This window comes from Monodon monoceros, unplaced genomic scaffold (assembly GCF_005190385.1).
Source record: "Monodon monoceros isolate NGI ecotype Baffin Bay Population unplaced genomic scaffold, NGI_Narwhal_1 Super_Scaffold_13, whole genome shotgun sequence".
NCBI lineage: Eukaryota > Metazoa > Chordata > Mammalia > Artiodactyla > Monodontidae > Monodon > Monodon monoceros.
The window spans coordinates 25,580,029-25,598,506 of NW_021703769.1; the positions used below are offsets into that span (position 1 = coordinate 25,580,029).

Consider the following 18,478-nt stretch of genomic DNA (forward strand, 5'->3'; position numbering starts at 1 on the left):
CTTGCGAATTGACAATCGTCTCACCATGGCAACTTGCACCTGAGCTGTCCTAGCCCAGCAAGTGCCTAAAAAAATAGCTGCTTTCTCATTCTCCAACCCTGGACCAGACCCTTTCTGAACTTGGCCTTATTAAGGCCCATAACTCTAATCATGGAGGTGGCCGTGATTATAACCTATCTTATGTGAAGAAACAAGTTCAGAGGTGCCAAGTCCAACTGAGGCTCAATTGATACACTATGTGCATCCCATTTACACACCATTCTCCCTCTGCACGCACCAGCTGACCGATATTAACCTCTGGAGAGCTATTGAAATCGGCTACTTTGCCCTGACCCGTGGTTAGAGATAGTGAAATATGAGGATTATGGCATGATGGGCTCTGGGCTTGGGACACCTGGCTGGGTGGCCCCAGGTAAACTTTAAGATGGAACTACTGAAGCGAGTTGCAATGTTAAGCTTAAGCAAGATACACATTCCACCCAAAGAGCTGGGGCCACTGGCAGCTATGTTAAAATCTCGGACCATGGGCCACTCCCAACAAGTCCCCTCACTGACTGTGGCTGAACTGTGATATGGCAACTTGGGAGCAGTGGAACAGGGTGCAGGTAAAGCCTACAGAGGGACAAGGAACTGGAGGATCAGCCCTGGGATTCTTGAGTCATCTGGACCAGCTACCCAAGAGCTGTAATAATCTGGAGATGGCTGTTCCAGACATCAAGGCTTTAAATGAACTCAAGCACTCCAGTTATTTGTTTGGGGAACCAAGGTTTAGAAACCCATTCACTAGCCGAGATTGGTTCTTGGACCAGAAGCATGGAATTCTCAGGCTCCACTCCAGACTTAATGAATCAGACTCTGGGGATGGGGCCCAGAAATCTCCACTGAACAAGCCTTCCAGGGAACGCTGATACATTGGAGTTTGGGGACCATGGCACTAGATTTGGGGGTCACCGTGGTACTTATGTACTGGGCTTGTTGATGAATGACCTACTGCGACCACCCACCTTTCCACTTTAACCAGGCCCTCACATACCCCACCCATCTGACCTGCAAAAGAACAAAAGGGACACCAGACTGTTAGAGAAATACTGATTTTAATTCAACATAAGGTAAACTCTAGGCATCTGTCATCTTTCAGCCTAAAAATTAGCAAAACTGTTGAAACAAGGCACAATTTTTCCCCATACTTTGTTACATGGCTCCAGTTACAAAAAAAAAAAAAATTATGAAAATGTTAAAACAAAAATAGATGTCTGAGTTTTAAAAAAAAAAGTGTATAAAAAACCTCCCACAAAACCTGTCAACACTGTTCCTTAGTCTACAAAATAGCACCAGTAAGAAGAGTAAAAGGTGTTAAAAACCATTACGACAGCATTTCTGAAATGCAGCTTGTCCGACCTCCCACTCCCCCTAAAAACGATTTATCGATTTATCATGGAATAAAAAAGGACTTTAAAATCTCTGGAGGGAGGGTCGAGCTTTTATTGCAGTTTTCCCCCTGCAGTCTCTTAGATGAGGGGAAAGTGCGAGGAATGTGCTTCTGCCCCTGGCTGTCACTGCTGAGTTTAGAGAAGCCTAAGGAATTGGGGTGTCATACTTCTAATCTGGGGACCTGTGCCTGCGTAGTAGTCTGGAGGGTGGGGGGACGGGTGGGGGGGGCGTCTTACCTAAGCCTTCTCCTTCTCCCCCCTCACACGGGGAAGGGGGGAAGACAGTGAGAAGCCATACCTGTCTACACAATACATGGCAGCTTATAACCCAGCCCACCCCTTCCTGAGCTTCCAGAGGGTTCTATTGCAGTCACTGGGAGGGATTTAGCTAAGGGTAGCCCTGCCCTTGGGTTTATGGGGAAAAAAAATAGCCCTGAAAGTGATGATGATGTCATCCCGGCTGAAATCACCATCCTTGTGGAAAATACTCTAAATGGGCCCCGGATCCCAGCCCTTTATACTGAGGCCAGGGGAACGTGCCGGGGAAAATTCAAGACAGACATGGACATCATGTCCTCTTCTGCTAGCCCTAGAAGAAACCATCCTAGGCCCTTAAAAGGTCCCTTAGCTACATGTCTACTGCCACACACTCCTGGAAACAAGGAGCTGCAGACATTTAAAAAATTAAAGTCTTGCAGTAACTGTCTTGGGTGATTTTTCAGCATTAACCTGAGTATCGGAGAGCTGTCGGCACTGTGGTTTTGGTATCTTAGCCATCGTTTCTCTGAGCGGTAAACCCAGGAGGGAAAAAAAAGCCATCTTACTACCTATTTCAAGTTTTAAAATTTTAGAAGACAAAATGAGCACCGTGTTTGGCCACTCCGAGCGGCCAGGTCTGAATTGTGCACAAGGAGATGGCACCTCGGGGTCCCCCTGCCAGGAGGGGACAAGGCAGCTCTGCTCCCGACGAGATACTCGGCCCGACCCCACACAGCTGAGCTGGGAAGGGCAGAGCCTGGGTGCACCTCCTGGGTCGTGGCTCTGCCCACACGCCCTGGTGCCTGGGGTACTATTCACAGGCAAAGTAGTCCTTCAAGGGGGCGAAGAGGTGTCGGATGACAGGTACACTCCAGGACCTCCCGAGCAGCTTCTGGCGGGCAACACGGCCCATGTTGGACACATCTGTGTAGTGTACGGGAAAGCCGAAGATCCTGGGGGTGGGGAGGGGGGCACCAGAGTGAAAACACAGGGAGTCAGATGTGCCCCCTCCAGCGTGCTTAACGCCTCTGGGAGATCCTCGCCTCGGCAGCCAACGTGGCGCTGCTCTTCCTGCCCTTTGACCCGTCCCTTCCACCAGGCCCACCAGGCCTTCACATGAGCCCTCTCTTGAGCCCCAGAGGTCAGGCCCACCAGTTCTTCAGCACAAATGACTGTCATGAGGGCATGGTCCCTCTCTGAGGGCACCTGTCTTGTGCACGCCCCTACACTGACTGGCACGATGCTCCTGGCACATAGATGGTGCTCAGTGGACCTTTCTCAAATGAATGAATGCCAAGATGGCCGGCCAGCCAGCAGACAGAAACATACCTCTCTTCAAACCACACAAGGACAGAAGTTAGGCAAATTGCCTTAGTAAGGAATAAGGACACTCACATAATGGACCTATTTCCAATAATCAGATGCTCAGATAATTTACTGTGAGGAAACTGAAGCATCCTGCGTGTTCTTTCCTTCTTCAAAGCAAACTGCTGGATCAAGGGCCAAGCTGGACTTAATGGTAGATGGCAACCAAATATACCAACAGCCTCCTGAATGGAATTCTACCACAGGTCTGGGAAGAGGCTACAGATACACGGGACCTCATTCTTTCCCAGGTTTCCAAACTAATACCACAAATTAAACCAAGAAATAAATCCAGTTGTAGAACTAACATATCTGGAATGTAAATACTCTTATCAAATAACCACAAAACACAGCCAAAAATGTAAAGAGGAATACTCGTAGCCCTTACTACATTCTAATCACAATAACAAAATAAAACAAAAGGAGTGAGAGAAAAAAAATTAAATACAGAACAGGAGAAATGAAATCTCAGAGCTGGTTCCCTGAATCAAAATAGACACACTACCAACTTAGTCAAATAAATGGATAAGGGAGAAGACAGACTGTGGCTAAGGAGGAATCAGCCTTAGAACAAGCGACTTGGCAGGAGGAATCCTGAGAAAGAGCAATGGCATGTCGGCGGGGTGTCCTGTAGCTGGATCCTCATCCATCCTAGTGTCCCAGCATGGTGGGGCGGGCAAATGCCAGGGCAACACAGCCAACATAGACAGATGTGCCGTCTCACAACCTCATGTTCTGGATTCCTCACCACCACAACCCTTTTGCCATTTCTGCTAGGAAATAAGCACTAACTGAAAAGGTTACTCCCAGCCCTGCTAACATAGAAGGTCACTGAGACCATGTGGAATTAAGGCAAGCACTTGCCCATTCGCACTGCTGGCCTTAACCATGTTTTCTTCCCCTTTCTCTCTATCTGCTTGATTCCCCTTTCCACGTACAGCCTTGCTCACCTTTCTAGCTCAGTGCACCACAAAACATCTTCTTTGCCATTCATGACAACAGGGAAAAGTTGGTTTTTCCCCTGTCTGATCGAGTTCGACTTGGTGGTTATTGTCTGTACTTTCTTTAACTGGAGAACAAAACGACATCATGGAGTGAGCACAGAATGAAGGGTTCTGGGTCAAGGCTCAGAAGCAGGTAAGGGAAGGAGGAGGGAGGGGTGGGTGGCAGAGAGAGAGTGTCAGGGCCGGGCTCTGAGAGGGAATGAGAAAAGGAAAGTTGGAAGGACAAGAACACTCTGTGCTTCCCACAAACACCAAGAAGTTAATGAACAGGAAGGACCAGCCTCAGAGAGAACAAGAGATAAACAACAAATGACCACAAATGAGATCACATGGGGGCCAAGAAAACAGAGTTATTGATCAAGCAAGATTAAGCAAAATTGAAAGTCCACCCAGACTGTAGAGGATGGTCAACCAGGGTTTGAATGAATGGAGCTTAGCTTAATGGAAACATTGAAAAGTAAGTTTATGGAGATCTTAATAGAATTATCCATGACTTAACCGTAGGTTTTTTTTTTTTTCTGCAAAAGTGTACTCATTTCTCACTGGGAGGATGAGCTGAGTCTCTGTGGAGTGTGCCTTCACAATCGGAAAGTCTACTTGCCTTTTCTCATAGTGATTTGTTTATCAAGAACCTCTCCTACACTGTACTTGAAGACAGGATAGAACAATTATGTGGGGAAAGAAGCCCAGCACCAGGGAGTCACGTGGGGGGAGGGGCAGGAACAAATTGGACACCAAGGTCAAGTCCCGATTAGAGATCACCAAGTGCATTTCCCAGTGGGCCGGGCACAGAGCACATCTTACCTTTGCTGTCCTATTGAACTCCAGGCAGTCCTGCAGCTCGAGTTTATCATTCTTTGATGCTATCACAGGCCTGAGAACATCCAAAACCCATTACTTCCTACCACCTGGAAAGGGGCCTTGGCTAGGTGCCTCCCAAGGTGGGAGTGAGAGCCCAAGCTGCAAAATGTGCTCTGGCAGTGAACTTTGCTACAAATACATGATGAAAATGGCCCTGGCATGAGCACGAGCCTGTGTGCTGAGCCAGGGACAGACTAGCCCCTTGATGGCGGCCGGGGGGCGGGGAGCCCAATGTCCAGGAGTGAATGCTCCTCCTTCTCAAATGTTAACAGTAGTCAAAGCTCCTTCACTGAGGGGAGCAGGATGGGGAAGCACATTGTTGGAGGAGCCAGGAGATGCCTCAGTCTCAGCCCCACTGCTCACTGGCTGAGTGAATGACCTTGAGCAAGTTCTGCCACCTCTCTGAGCCTCAGGAGCTTGGATTAGGTCTTTGTGGGTCTGCTCACTCCAACTAGCACATCAAACCCACGACTTGGTTGCTTATTGCTGGAGTGCAGCCTCAGGAGGCTTTAATAATGGGTCCAAGTGAAGACAAAAGGTGGTTCACAAAAGGACTAAAATTAATTCCCCCTTGTAACTGTCACCACTGAAACCTGCAAAAGCAGAGAGAGGAAAACAGATGCTTGAGAAGGAGAATGGATAGAACTTCAGAAAATGAAGTGGTTAAGCAGGTCCAGACCAGAAAACCAGCAAAAGGTCTGAATGCACAGGGTTGATGAATGCCACAGCATCCCTGTGTAAGGAACTCCAAGGCCAAAAAGAAATGAGACGTAAGATTGGATATGGTGCCCGCAAGAGGGGCCATCGAACACAGAATAATGCCTCACTGACCTCACCCTCTCTCCATTCCCAACTCTTCCATGGACCCAGGGGAGCTAAGGGCTCACAGCCCTGCTCTACCTTCTGTTGATTCTAGGACTGAAATCTTAACAACCAAGATGTTTGGTCTAAAGGCTGGATTTGGGTCTGTGACCCGGGGTTGACGCTGGCTGAGTCATGGATCCTGCAGAGCCCACCTGTAGCAGTTCACTTCTCATCCCAACTCAGATAATGCTCAGCAAATCCCATTATCTAGAATCTGATCCCTCCCTGTAATCCCACAGGACACTCTCCTGGAGCCACTGCTCTCATTGTGTTCAGTGCATGTGGATGGTACCTCTCGAGCACAACACAGTAATCAAAGTCAGAGCCCTCCTCCTCTGAACAACACCTCAGCTGCCTCCCCACTTCTGCATTCACCACGTGATAGTCTAGTCTTCCACCAGAAACCCTGAGAACCAGAGACACAACTCATCTCATCCGCTTAAAATCTCACGTGAACTCCTGGGTCAAAGTAAATATGTGTTGCCATGACTACAAGCCTCACAGAATTTGGCCCATACTTCGGAGTTCTCAGCCCTCCTCTCACACCCGCTCCACACCCACTCCCCACCCCTGGAACACTGTTCTCCGGGCTGCTCTGCGAACGCCCGTCACTGGCCTCCCTGATCCTCTCCCTTCTGCTCTCAACTGCATGTCTCCACTCCATCACTTTGAGTCCTGCTGGGATGAGAAGCCTCCCCATCAACTCTTCCAGTGCCCCCTCCAACCCTGACCCTGAAATCATTTGTCTTCTCTACGCCTCCCTCACTGGCTCTGTGAGAGCCAAGACTGACATCTAGTCACCACGGAACTGGCAGCAGGGACAGAAGTGTCTGGCAGGGTGACAGCTCAGGAACGGAGTGAATAAGCCGAGTTCATTCCACACATGGACATTGCACCATCTGATGGGCTGATAATGAAAATATAAGACACCCAACAGAAATCCCAAGCTATTCCGGTACCTTCTGACCTCTGTCCACACTTTGCTAAATGTCTGAAAGTTATGTTTCCAACACTCCCTTTTAAAGAAGAATTTTTTTGAAGCTAACTCATTTGCAAGTTATATTACCATCACATTTGGTATCTTAATTAGAAGGTTGGTCTCCGTGAAGCCACATAAAGGAGATAGTTAAGCCTCAGCCAAGCCACTTGCCTGGTGGCTCTCAACATGAAAGGACTAATGAAAAGTTGGGGAAAGATCTCAGTCAAGAAAATCCAAGGGAGACAGGCTTTGGGCAACCAATTGTTATCTCAGCTCTGCCACCTGATTGGTCACCACAGGCCTGGTCCAGGGATCACTTCATCTCAGGGGCAGGGAGGTTAAGTTCATTTCCTAATGGACCGTAACTGGGAGGAGAGGTGGGGTGTAGAAACATCAGCATCCCTCGCTGGGAAGAAGCCTGCTCCAACACATGGCACTTTTAAGCACCAGGTCCCTAGGCAGAGCAGAAATAAATGTACTGAGGAATCCTGGCCTGAGATTCTCAGGCACTTGGTGTACAGCCTAACAGGCTTCAGCCATAACCCTATGGTTGAAGGGGTTGGTCTGAAGCAGAGGGTGAGGCCTTTTCTCAGCAGAGCCAGCTCTTTCTACAAGGTTCCAATGTGTCTCCCTCATAAGAGTCGATGGTTAATGGCTCATACCGTTAGTTATATTTAACTTGGCTGTTACCTGCCCCACTCGGAGCCCCTTGTTACCTGTTCATCCCGGGCAGGTTGCCCCAGAAGTACCGGGCTCTGTGAGCAGCAGACACTTTGATGGCATCAATCATCACAGGATTACACTGCAGGGAGAGAGAAGGGCAGCTGCTGGGAGCCCATGGCAGAACTCAGGCGGCAGACAGGTGACATGGCAGTCCCCTGGCTGTGGAGGAGGCATGGTTCCTGTCGGGCAAGGGACAGGCTAATTCCCCTCAAGAATCTGACTGAAGGACATAGCTAGTGCCCCCATATTAATGGTGGGGAAAGAGACCAGATCAGACCGGCAGGTTATAAGAGAAAGTATCCCCTGGGGCACGCCATGTTATTACAGAATGTACTGTGTACAGTGGTAAAAGCAGCTCAAAATTGAAATCCAGCAGGTTGAGGTCCTTGTTATGGAAGTGCAGTGTTGGCAAAATCTGACTTCTGCCACTGACTGGTCAGGTTCACGGGGCATGAGGGAACTGACCAGCCAGTTCTATAACCTCACTAGCAGAACTTTAGCTCTAACGTTGGGGGGAATAAGTATGTACATAAAGTATTTACTACAATGCTTGATGCATATTAAACGGTAAATAATTAACTTGCCCATGGTCCCTAATGCAGAGCTTCTGGGAACAAGGGTGAGAAGAAAAAGAAAAACTCTCTAGAGTAAAAAATCTCCTTCATGATGCCTCCAAAAGTAGGTGATGGTTTCATCATCTGACTTCAGTGGGTTTGGGGTGAGGTGAGACATCAAATGTTCTCCACGTACTAAACAGAACCAACCGACTCCACTCCATTACTCAGACCTAGCCATGCCCGCCATGGGGAACCCGGAAATCGTTCCCAACACTGGAAATACCCTACACCCCCATTGCCAGCAGGGCCTTCATGCTCATGTTATCTTGACAATCAAGACCCCGGGTCCCCTCACCTCCAGGAACCGAGAGATGTCCCGCTTGTCGCCAACCTTCATGGCCACCACATTCTCAAACATCCAGAAGAAAGGCCGGTCTTCACCCTCCTTGGGGCGTGTGTAATTCAGCAGGTGGTAGAACTCAAAGAAGAGCCGGCCTGTGCCCTCTGAGCCCACAAAAGAAAACGGCAGAGCCAGGTTCAAACCATTCACCTCACCCCTCCATACTGAGACCAATGGGTTCCCGATGACTAGCTAAGGCTGATGCCTTACTGTCCCTGCTCCCTGCCACCCTCTGCAATGACAGGCATCAGCACTGCAGTACTCATTTGTATCTCTGGGGACTGGGGAGTCACTAAGAGGCATGAACAGAGACAACAGGTAAGTTTGGCCAGAAGCTAACAGCTCCTTCTCAGCCCACTCCTCCTGGACCAGCACTCAGGGGACACAGGGTCTCTTGGGGCCACGGGAAAGAAGGGATGCTCACCATACAGGCCTTTCCTGGCAGGGTTCACATTTGAGAGATCATTGCATGGGCTTCCACCAATCACCAAGTCAAAGGGGCCCCATTCTTCAATCTGCAAGAGAAAAACAGTCCGGGATGGGGGTGAGGATGAAGAGATGAACAGCCTGGGTTCCAGGTAACCAGCTAGAAGAAAACCCACTTCTAGGTCTTGCTTGGTGATTTCAGTCTCCCAACTCTACTTTTGACCCAAGAAAACCAAATGCTCAGGATACGCTAAGATCTAAATCATTCTGAATGATTTCCAAGTTGCGGGTTTAATACTGCAGCTTGATGGAACCAAACCTTCTCTTCTGCCACAACCCCGGGCATGGAGAAGGTGGTAACGTGGCTGTGAGGATGTGGGGGACTCAGGGAGTGGAGGAAGAGGGGGGCTGCCCTCACATTTTTCTTTGTGATATTCCTGACGTCGTTCACATATTTGATATTGCCCTCATGCTTAACAGTTCCAACGGCGATGGACTCTTCACACACTTCGGAGGCGACATATTTCTCCACTTTGATGCCCAATTCTTTGAGGACCAAGTACCCTGTTTGGGGGGGGGGGTGTCGAGGGGGAGAGAAAAGACATCAGGGTTGTCCGGCCGAGGGGCCCTCCTTTCAGTGACTCTAAGCCATCTCCAGAACTCAGACCAGACACAGCAAGGCCATGGCAGTCCTCAAGTGGACCCCTGCAGATGGCAGGGTCTAACCCTACCTAACTGCACACTGGGCCCCCCAGGCTCTCTGCGGAGTTTCATGAAGAAAATATGTATATATAACTAGTATAGCCCACTGGTAGCATTTATGAAAACTGACAGGCACATAGCCAAGGCCCCCCATCTACCACCCCAGCAGAGTCAGATACATGAATGCGGATCTTCTCCAAAACCATGCTGAGAAAAAAAAAACTCTAAAAGCTGTCAGTGTTTCAGGCAGGCGGACACTGGTGAACAAATAGAAGTACAAGTGATGCTAAGTGCACAGCAACTTATTCTCACTGCTTCCTGCTCTAGTAAAAGGGAAATGTTCCTAACAATGCATCACAGGGCAGTTCTGACAATTAAATGAGTTAAATCAGGCAAAGTGCCCAGGGGCAAACATGCATGTCGGCTATGCTTATTCTATACATGGGAAACCTAGAGGAAACGGGAGGGTACAAGATTAGAGATGTTAGGAGAAGAGTTGCCCAATTAATAATCCCCAATATATCTATGCTTATGGAACGGAAAATAATTTTCCAAAATTCCTGTACATAATAAAAAATAAAATGCAGAGGCTAAAGTATCCATGCCTTTAAAAAGGACCAAAAGCAGACCAGGTGGGTGAAATGGTGGAGAGGTTTGAGGAGAGAAACAAGGAGCCAGTGGATTTCTCAGAACAGGTGACCAACAGGTACTTCCCAGGGGTCTTTCTTGACACTGACAACGGACACCTGGATCAGGTGAGCATCCCCAGGTGAACTCCTAACTCACCTGTCGCAATTCCGTCAAACAGGGACAAGACTCGAATGGGTCGCCTTCGGTTTGCGGGAATCGCAGGGTATAACTTGGGGGCTTCCTGCCAGGTTAAATAAAGAGGTCATGGAGGTCAAGGTGTGGGTATGGGGAGGGGGACTCAAGCTCTGGGAGGAGGAAGGGCTGGCCTTCCTCTGAGGGACACAAGCCCTGAGCTCTGCCCTTTCTTCGCTGGGATGCCCTGGGGAGCTTTGGCACAGATGGCCCTTCTACCCTTAGACACGGAACAGATGAGGCTCTGACACGGGTGCAAAGTCACCCACAAAAAGACACGTGCTCCTCCATGAACTTGCAGCCCAGGAAAAGCCATATATGCCCACTAAGACTTGGGAGTAGGTCACAGGCTTCCCTCCCCTCTGCAGTTCCACTAAGACTAAGGCTGGGTCAGTTCCATCCTTATTCTTCAGCAGGCCCTTGAAAAAGCCAAGCCAAGAAGGAGGGGAGGGAAGAACACTGGAGCTGCCTGGGAAGTGCACACGGGACAATTAGCCGGGGCTCCAGTCTGAGGCGCTCAGACGCTCCTCTGTACAGCGGAGCTTTGTTTCTGTGAACTCCACGGACTGGGGCGGGTGCCAGGCTTACGTAGTCGAGCCCCGGGTCGCTGGTGAAGAAGGCCTGCAGGCGCACACTCCAGTCCTTGCGGCGCCGCAGGATGCCATGGCAGCGCTGGGGCAGGCACATGTAGCAGCTCCAGGGCTCCTGCAGCTTGGCGTCCGCCGCCGTGCCTGGGCCCACCAGCACCTCCAGGCACTCCACGCAGAAGCACCTACGCCGGGTAGCGGGGAGGAGGGGTGCCCGTCATCAGGCGGCTCTCCTGCGAACCCCACCCTCCCCACGGAGCTGGCCTGTGCTGGCTGAAACCCTCGCGGGCCCCCAGTTGCCCTTCCCCATGGGCGGGAAGGCCCTGTGTGTGAGGAGCAGCAACCTCTCCCTGGAAACCTGGGCACCCTCAGTCCACAGGCAGCTCTGGGGATCCTTCTCTAGCCCGCTCCCTGCCTTTCTTAAACCCATCCCTACATCCCAGTTCTACTTCAGGGACATAGAGACTTCAAGGACAGGCTCCCACAGATATAATACTGACTCCGGGCCCCGTCCCCAGGTCAGCGAGGCTCCAGTCCCCGTGCTCACCGGCAGCAGCTCGTGTTGCTGCAAAGGAGCAGCTCGCGGCCCTCGCAGCACACGGTGCAGTAGGACTGGTAGCCGTCGTCGTCGTACATGTAGAACAGCTCAAGGAACCGGTCCTGGCAGCCAGAGAGAAATGCCTGTGAAATCGGAGACCAGGGACCTCCAGGCCCCGCTCGCTTGCTCACTGGCGGAGGCCCTAGAACGCAGCCACAGAACAGGTCATGGGTGGCCTGGTGCTCTTTACAGGGACAGCTGGCTGGGGTCTGCGGGGCACCGCCCCTTGGAGTGAAGGGTGGGGCGGTTGGCCCCACTAGAGCCTTCCCGACCGCCTACACGCAGGTGCTTCATCCTAGGGAAGTGCAGGGAAGTTGAGAAGAAGGGAAGGGCCAGGAAAGTCCAGGGTGGGGATTGGTCTTACCCGGCATGTCTGGCAGAGCCCACCCTCAAAGAGAGGGTGGAAGGACACAGGGTTTTTCCTACCACAGGACAAACAGCTATCTGTAAGAAAGACAGGGATGCAGCTTGTGGCAATGACAGCCCCAAGATCAGCTGCTGAAGCCTTGTGTCTCGTTGTTCTTATTTACTCCACGTTAGGAATATGCCAGAGATTCTTCACCATTTGTTCCTTTGACTGTGCTTCAAAGTTGCCATCTCCGTTCCAGAGATGGAGAGGCTAAATCGACAGCTCCAAGCAGTAGGTCCCACAAGACAGGCAAAGGTCTGACCCAGAAATGGGGGGGGGGGGCAGGGTGGTGCCCACAGAACAGAACAAGGAGCAGCTGTGCCAGCAGAGGAGCCAAGCTTGGAGGGTCTGGTATGAAAAATCTTTGAAGACTCTTTACAGACTGGGACTTCTGGAGAATTTGTGGTGATGCCAGTTTGCCTGTTGTCTCATCGTGATAGGACTTGCCCGTGACCAATCCTACACAGAGCCATGGCTGTAATTTCAGAGCCCGGGTCCCTTTACTATAGGCTATCCTGTCCCTTCACATCAGCAGGTCTTACTGATCTACATCACTGACCAGGTGGACCGGGCCTGCAAAATAAATACCAAGCACCCCCTGCCAGGAAGCAGACAGATGAAGGAGTCTTGGGGGATAGGAGGATCGTGGGTCCAGGTTCCCAGAATCAAAAGGGCCTGCTCCAGGCTTCCCTGGTGGCGCAGTGGTTGAGAGTCCGCCTGCCGATGCAGGGGACACGGGTTCGTGCCCCGGTCCGGGAAGATCCCACATGCCGTGGAGCGGCTGGGCCAGTGAGCCATGGCCGCTGAGCCTGCGCGTCCGGAGCCTGTGCTCCACAACGGGAGAGGCCACAACAGTGAGAGGCCCGTGTATCACACACAAAAAAAAAGGGCCTGCTCCAATCGGGGCTCCCTGGGTCAACAGCTCTGTTGTTTTCCTACCCAGCACTGACTAACCACTTAACATTTGTTGACTAAAGGACATCGGGCTGAGGAAGCAATAGACACCTGTCCTCACACATTCCGAGTTCCATTAGATGAGTACTGGGCAGTTTCAATCCCAGCGGAATTCCCAGCCAGGGCAAAGAACCAGAGTTGGCTGGAGAGCGACAGTGGTGAAGTGTGTCTGCCTTTCACCCCAAAGCCAGTTGCAGTGCTTGTTCAGGGGGCTCACGAGGCCATAGATCATGGTTTCAGGTTTTGGGCTCTCCTGGCCCAAGCATGCTCATTTCCATTCTGTCCCCAGGCACACTTCCTGCTCGCTGATCTTAGGAATCAGCCTCAGTGAAAATCAGGTAACTCATTCTAAGTAGCATCTGAGTAAGGTGCCCACGCCTCGACCTGAGGTCAACGCAGAGTGGGGGGTGGACCTCCACCGGGCAGACCAGCAGGCCTGGAGCACAGGCTGGGAGCACTACCCAGGCAGGGAAGCCAACCAGGGATAGGGCCTTACCTTCGAGATTGCTCTTGTTGTTGGAAACATCTGAAGCCATTTGCTCTGTTTAGAAAAGAGAAGGTGTGAGATGAGGTCGGGGAGCCTCTTACTGATCATCTACGCCCTTGCTGGGTGGTCACTACCTGCCCACTCCACTTGAGGATGGACCGTCCCCCAGCCTCCTCGCCCCACAATCACCTCGACTCTGGTCCTCCTCTCCTCGGTCTTTGCCATTGTTATAACAATTTGTCTTGAGGCGCTTGGCTGGGGGGCAGTAGTCAGAAGTGGCGGAGTCGTCAGCTGTGCGTCTTCGTGTCTTGTTCTCTGTGAAAGGTGAGGAGAAGGCAGCCATGGCTGGGTGGGAGGAGGGTGCTGGGAGAACAGGACCCTACTTGCTATGCCTGGGTGCCGGCTGCATCTGGCCATGACATGAGTCTACCCTGGGTGTCTCAGGCCCCTCTATGGAAAATTTGCATGAGGACGTAATTTAAAACTCCTCACGTAGCTAACCCACGTACAGGGTCTTCAACAGCTGTAGTTGCAAAATACATGCTCTAGACCCAGCACAAAGAGAATTAGACACAGCTCAGTCTATAGATGAAACCCTGACACTGTCTATGATCCCCAATGAGCTGATAGCCACATGTAGCTACTGAGAACTGGCAATGTCACTTGTATGAATGAGGAGTTGCATTTTACATTTAACTTCTATGTGAATTTAAAAACTGCAATTGATCCAATTAACTAATTCATTTGGAACAAGTTGGACATTTGTGAAAATAGACATCAAGTATTTCTAATGAGAATTTAGCATCCAAATTGAGATGTTCTAAGACACATCAAAGAGATATTGAAAATAGGACTAAAAGGTCATGTAAAATATCTTAATTTTTTATACTGACTGTTGGAAATGCTACAATGTTGGAAATAGATTAAGGGTATGATGAATATTAATTTTACTCTTTTTTTAAGCTTCTTAATGTGGCTACTAGAAAACATTTAATTATATTAGGTGGCTGCTGTTTATATGTCTATAAATTCCATTGTATTTTTATTCAACCTATACAGTATAATCCATAAGGGACATGGTTAAGTTTGACTCTGACCCTAGGAGAGAAAATTACACAGCCGTTAAAAATCATAAGGACCCTTTAGTGAGAAAATGACATTTGACAGTGCTTATACGATAAGTATTGAGAAATAAAGGGAAAGCAGGAATCCAACCAGTGTACAGAAAGAGCTGGAAGGACGTGCACACCCAAAAATATTGCCCTAAAGGGCAGCTGTGAAGGTTGGGTTGGAGTGAAGGGGCAGGGGTAAGAGCTCAGGTTGACTTTTAACAGATTTGATTCTTTTCCAGTGACCACTGTGTATGCAAAGAAATTGAAAGAAAGTGCAGAGAAAAGAGTGCATAGTCAAAAGATGGGGAGGGAATACCGTGTTTCTTTGCTTCTAAGTTCCTACTGCCTGCACGACGAACCTTCGACTTATTAACCACTTTTGGCGGGAGGGACAAAACAAAACAGAAAACACTGCGTTAAATATAAGGATTGTAGGACAAATCCTGGATTTCTGGAGAGTGACAACAAGAAACCACAGATCCCTAGTAATGGGGGAAATGCAATACTGGTCAACGTGAGGATAGATGATGCCCGTTTCTGAATGGAGGTGACTTATAGATTTTGGGTGTTTGTAGGGTTTTTTAAAAACGCATTCCAAGTTTTCTCCAATATTCAGAGCTTAATTATTTTTTCCTTTTGAAAAAAGGTGCTAGTGAAGATTCCATCTTGACTCTGTTTACTCAAGCTTTAAGAACAGACTCAGGGAGGCGCAAGAGGGAAGGGATATGGGGATATATGTATACATATAGCTGATTCACTTTGTTGTACAGCAGAAACTAACACAACATTGTAAAGCAATTATACTCCAATAAAGATGTAAAACAATTAAAAAGTAAATAAAAAACAAAGAACGGATTCAATCCCGGTTATGTGTATTTGACCTTTTGGCAGGAAAGTGTCCAGTGAAACTACAAAAGGCTAGGCTGTTGGAAAAAACTCACTAAACTAAGGAGCCAGCCAGGGCCGACCGGCTGCTGTAAAGCCAGGGTGGGATGGGAGGCAGCGGGGGGTGACTGCATCTCCCCAGGGTGCTCCCACCAGCAGAAGTAGGGGTGCTGCCACAGGGAGCCATTCCCACCTGGTTGCCTGTTGTTGGGTTTGAGGCCCTCGACCCCGGTGGGTTTAAAGCCCCCGTGGGCCCACTCCAACATGGGCTTCAGCTGATCCTCCAGCGAGTCTCCAGGGCTGCTGGGGAAGGTTTTGCCAGCCCGCATCCTGGCTTTCTGCCGAGATAGAGAGAGAATCTGATGAACAGGAGGGGCGGGTGCTTGCCTGGCCCCACCCAGGGATGCCCCTTGCTGGGGCCTGCATTCCCCTTTACACTGGGCCCTTTCATAGCCAGACAGCTGTCCTGAGCTGTGGTATGTGACAGCGAGGAACGACCTGTGCAGGGACAGGCCATGGGGGGAGCGTTAAGTCTCCCCACACAGGCACCAAATATGATCTCTTCCCTGTAGGGAACTGGAGTGGTCAGCTCTCTCTCGAGGGTAGAGGATCAGAATTAGCTGTGTCACTTTTAGCTATAGGAGAAGCATCAGCCAGCACCGTCTCATGGCCTCTGAGAAAGCTCCAGGTTTCTTGTTTAATTTCCCTAATGAAGGTGTGGAGGTGTTAAGTCCTATTTCAGAAGCACCAGGACTTACATGTCTAATTAAGCACAGAGCTTGTCTCATAAATGCTGGACAGAGGACACTGATCTTTTCAGTTGCAAGTCAAGGTAGAGGAAGGACAGAGCCTGACGGATCCCACGGACAAGGGGAGGAAGCAGCTGACCCTCAGCAGCTACCCAGTCTTGGCCTTGAACCACAAGCTCTGGAAAAGCTTGCTCACTGGTTTGAATATCACCTCCTACTTCCCAGGGCTCCTCCTTCCTCATTCAGTGGGCAATTCAGACGGAGACCAGCGGGGAGCTGGGGTAGCACTAGGAAATCATGGGCGGATTCAAATCCCTTCCTTCCCTTCCCAGCACGCCTGTCAGGCCACTGTCTTTCAACCTCCTTCCTCCCTGCTTGCCCCAGTCCCCTCCAACCCATCCTTGGCCACACTGAGTTGGCTTTCTGTATGTTTCTTGCTTTAACCCCATTCTTGGGGCCAGGCCCTAGCCACCCACCACCATGTTACCTCCAGAGCGTGGTACATGGCCTTCCTGTAAGAGACCAGCTTATTGAAGGTCGCCAGGTTAAAGTGCTGGCTGAACAACCCCAAGGCCACCAACTTATCTGCTGGTATCTAGAAGAGAAAGCCATCATCAACATTCACCTACAGCCTGTGTCTTGGGTGCCCTGGGTTTCTCATGAGCTTATTCCTGGGGATCAGGTTCACAGATATTTTCAGAGCAAATGACTTTCATGATCCCTGGTGTGACCCCCTTGCACCTCAGTCTTGAAATTCACCACGGATGCTCCAATTTTAGGGGTTTTGCACATGTTCTTTCCTCCTTCGTGAGCATGACAAATAGCTGTGATTACTATTTACTGTCTACTTACTTTAGCCTTTTATTAATTGAGCTAATGGATGTGTTTAGAGAACAGTGCCTGGCACAGACTACGCTCTTTTTAGTAATCGTGAATTGTTAATACAAGAATTCCACTGGGGCTAAAGATCCATATTCTACAAGTCTCATCCCCAAGTCCCCAGGCCATGCATGAACCACTTGGGTTGCCAATTATGAGATGAAACTGGTCGTTCAGGTTTCGGAGCTGACAAGACACGTGATATTTCATTCTCCCCAGTGCTGGCACTCATGCTCCCCTCTCAATCTCTAAGCCCAACCACCCATAGGAGTGTTGCCACTACTGGTGAGAAGGGACTGGGATTCAACACAGTTGTGCATGGAAATGCAGGTGCTACCCCAATGCCAAACTGCTTCAATACAGCAAGCGGCCTAAGCACCAGGCCCCATATTGCAATCCCATCCCATAACGCTAACATAACAGCATCTTGAATAATACCATCAGACGCAGTCTTGCTAAGTCTTGCTAAGCACATTTTATGTCTCACTGGGCCAAAGCAATTACAAACACTCCATGTTTTCTTTCATTTCATTGCACACAAATCATCGCCCTGCAATTAGATGCTTCAGGGAGAGCACAGGCCCAGGACATTCGTCCTTCAGCTCCCTCTGCTGGCCAAGGAGGACCTCTGTATGCAGACTCTCCCCAAGAGGGATACTCCAGGTCATATTATTCTTGCCCTTTGAGAACTTCAATGTGTTAACGGAAAATGGCCCAATTTATGGGAAAACTAGAATCTCAACTTGAGGCCAAGTCCCACAGATGTACTAGCTGGCCCTTCATTCCCACACCTGCCTCCACCCCAGCCCACTTGTTCTGCAGTTCCTCACCTAACCCCTGGACACGTTGAGGGATGCGCTAAAGACAACATCACAGGAAAAGTATTGTTTGTCGCATTCTAATCAAAACCTGGAGGTCTACGAAGGTGTCTTCAAAAAGGTGTAAGAATCAAAATAGCCTGATTCATCCCCAACATAGACTCATCAAGAAAGATGAGTATTGGGCTTCCCTGGTGGCGCAGTGGTTGAGGGTCCGCCTGCCGATGCAGGGGACACGGGTTCGTGCCCCGGTCCGGGAAGATCCCACATGCCGCGGAGCGGCTGGGCCCGTGAGCCATGGCCGCTGAGCCTGCGCGTCCGGAGCCTGTGCTCCGCAACGGGAGAGGCCACGGCGGTGAGAGGCCCGCGTACCGCAAAAAACAAAAAAAAAAGAAAGATGAGTTTTACAACAGGACAACTTTCAAAAATATATGTACATGAAAAGAAGCCAGACACAAAACAGTATATATTATATTATCTACATAAGTTTGTGTATAATCCAAACTAGTCTATAGTGATAGAAATCAGAACAGCGGTCACCTGTGGGGATGGTATGTACGGGGACGTACTGCAGAGGTCGAAATGTTCCATATTTGGGTTGAGATATTG

General features: G+C 49.8%; 2 protein-coding genes across 10 annotated transcripts in view; both read right to left on the minus strand.

Annotated features, from left to right (window-relative positions):
- Nucleotides 1-7,522, minus strand: part of MAPRE1 (microtubule associated protein RP/EB family member 1) — a 46,419-nt gene extending 38,897 nt beyond the window's left edge. The window contains exon 1 of the mRNA XM_029220604.1: nt 7,478-7,522. The gene's annotated coding sequence lies outside the window, so the exon portion shown is untranslated. The remainder of the gene's footprint in view (nt 1-7,477) is intronic.
- Nucleotides 1,089-18,478, minus strand: part of DNMT3B (DNA methyltransferase 3 beta) — a 38,095-nt gene continuing 20,705 nt past the window's right edge. For 6 of the 9 annotated variants that reach the window (XM_029220601.1, XM_029220596.1, XM_029220597.1 and 3 more), the window contains 15 exons: nt 16,660-16,767; nt 15,617-15,761; nt 13,616-13,741; nt 13,436-13,480; nt 11,941-12,020; nt 11,526-11,638; nt 10,980-11,163; nt 10,356-10,440; nt 9,286-9,431; nt 8,866-8,956; nt 8,397-8,545; nt 7,478-7,563; nt 4,862-4,931; nt 4,004-4,122; nt 1,089-2,641 (listed from right to left, as the gene is read on the minus strand). In XM_029220601.1, the coding sequence (XP_029076434.1) occupies nt 2,500-2,641; nt 4,004-4,122; nt 4,862-4,931; nt 7,478-7,563; nt 8,397-8,545; nt 8,866-8,956; nt 9,286-9,431; nt 10,356-10,440; nt 10,980-11,163; nt 11,526-11,638; nt 11,941-12,020; nt 13,436-13,480; nt 13,616-13,741; nt 15,617-15,761; nt 16,660-16,767 (1,689 nt within the window). In that variant the 3' untranslated portion in view covers nt 1,089-2,499. The remainder of the gene's footprint in view (nt 2,642-4,003; nt 4,123-4,861; nt 4,932-7,477; nt 7,564-8,396; nt 8,546-8,865; nt 8,957-9,285; nt 9,432-10,355; nt 10,441-10,979; nt 11,164-11,525; nt 11,639-11,940; nt 12,021-13,435; nt 13,481-13,615; nt 13,742-15,616; nt 15,762-16,659; nt 16,768-18,478) is intronic. The other 3 variants (XM_029220600.1, XM_029220599.1, XM_029220598.1) reach the window with 1 other exon arrangement.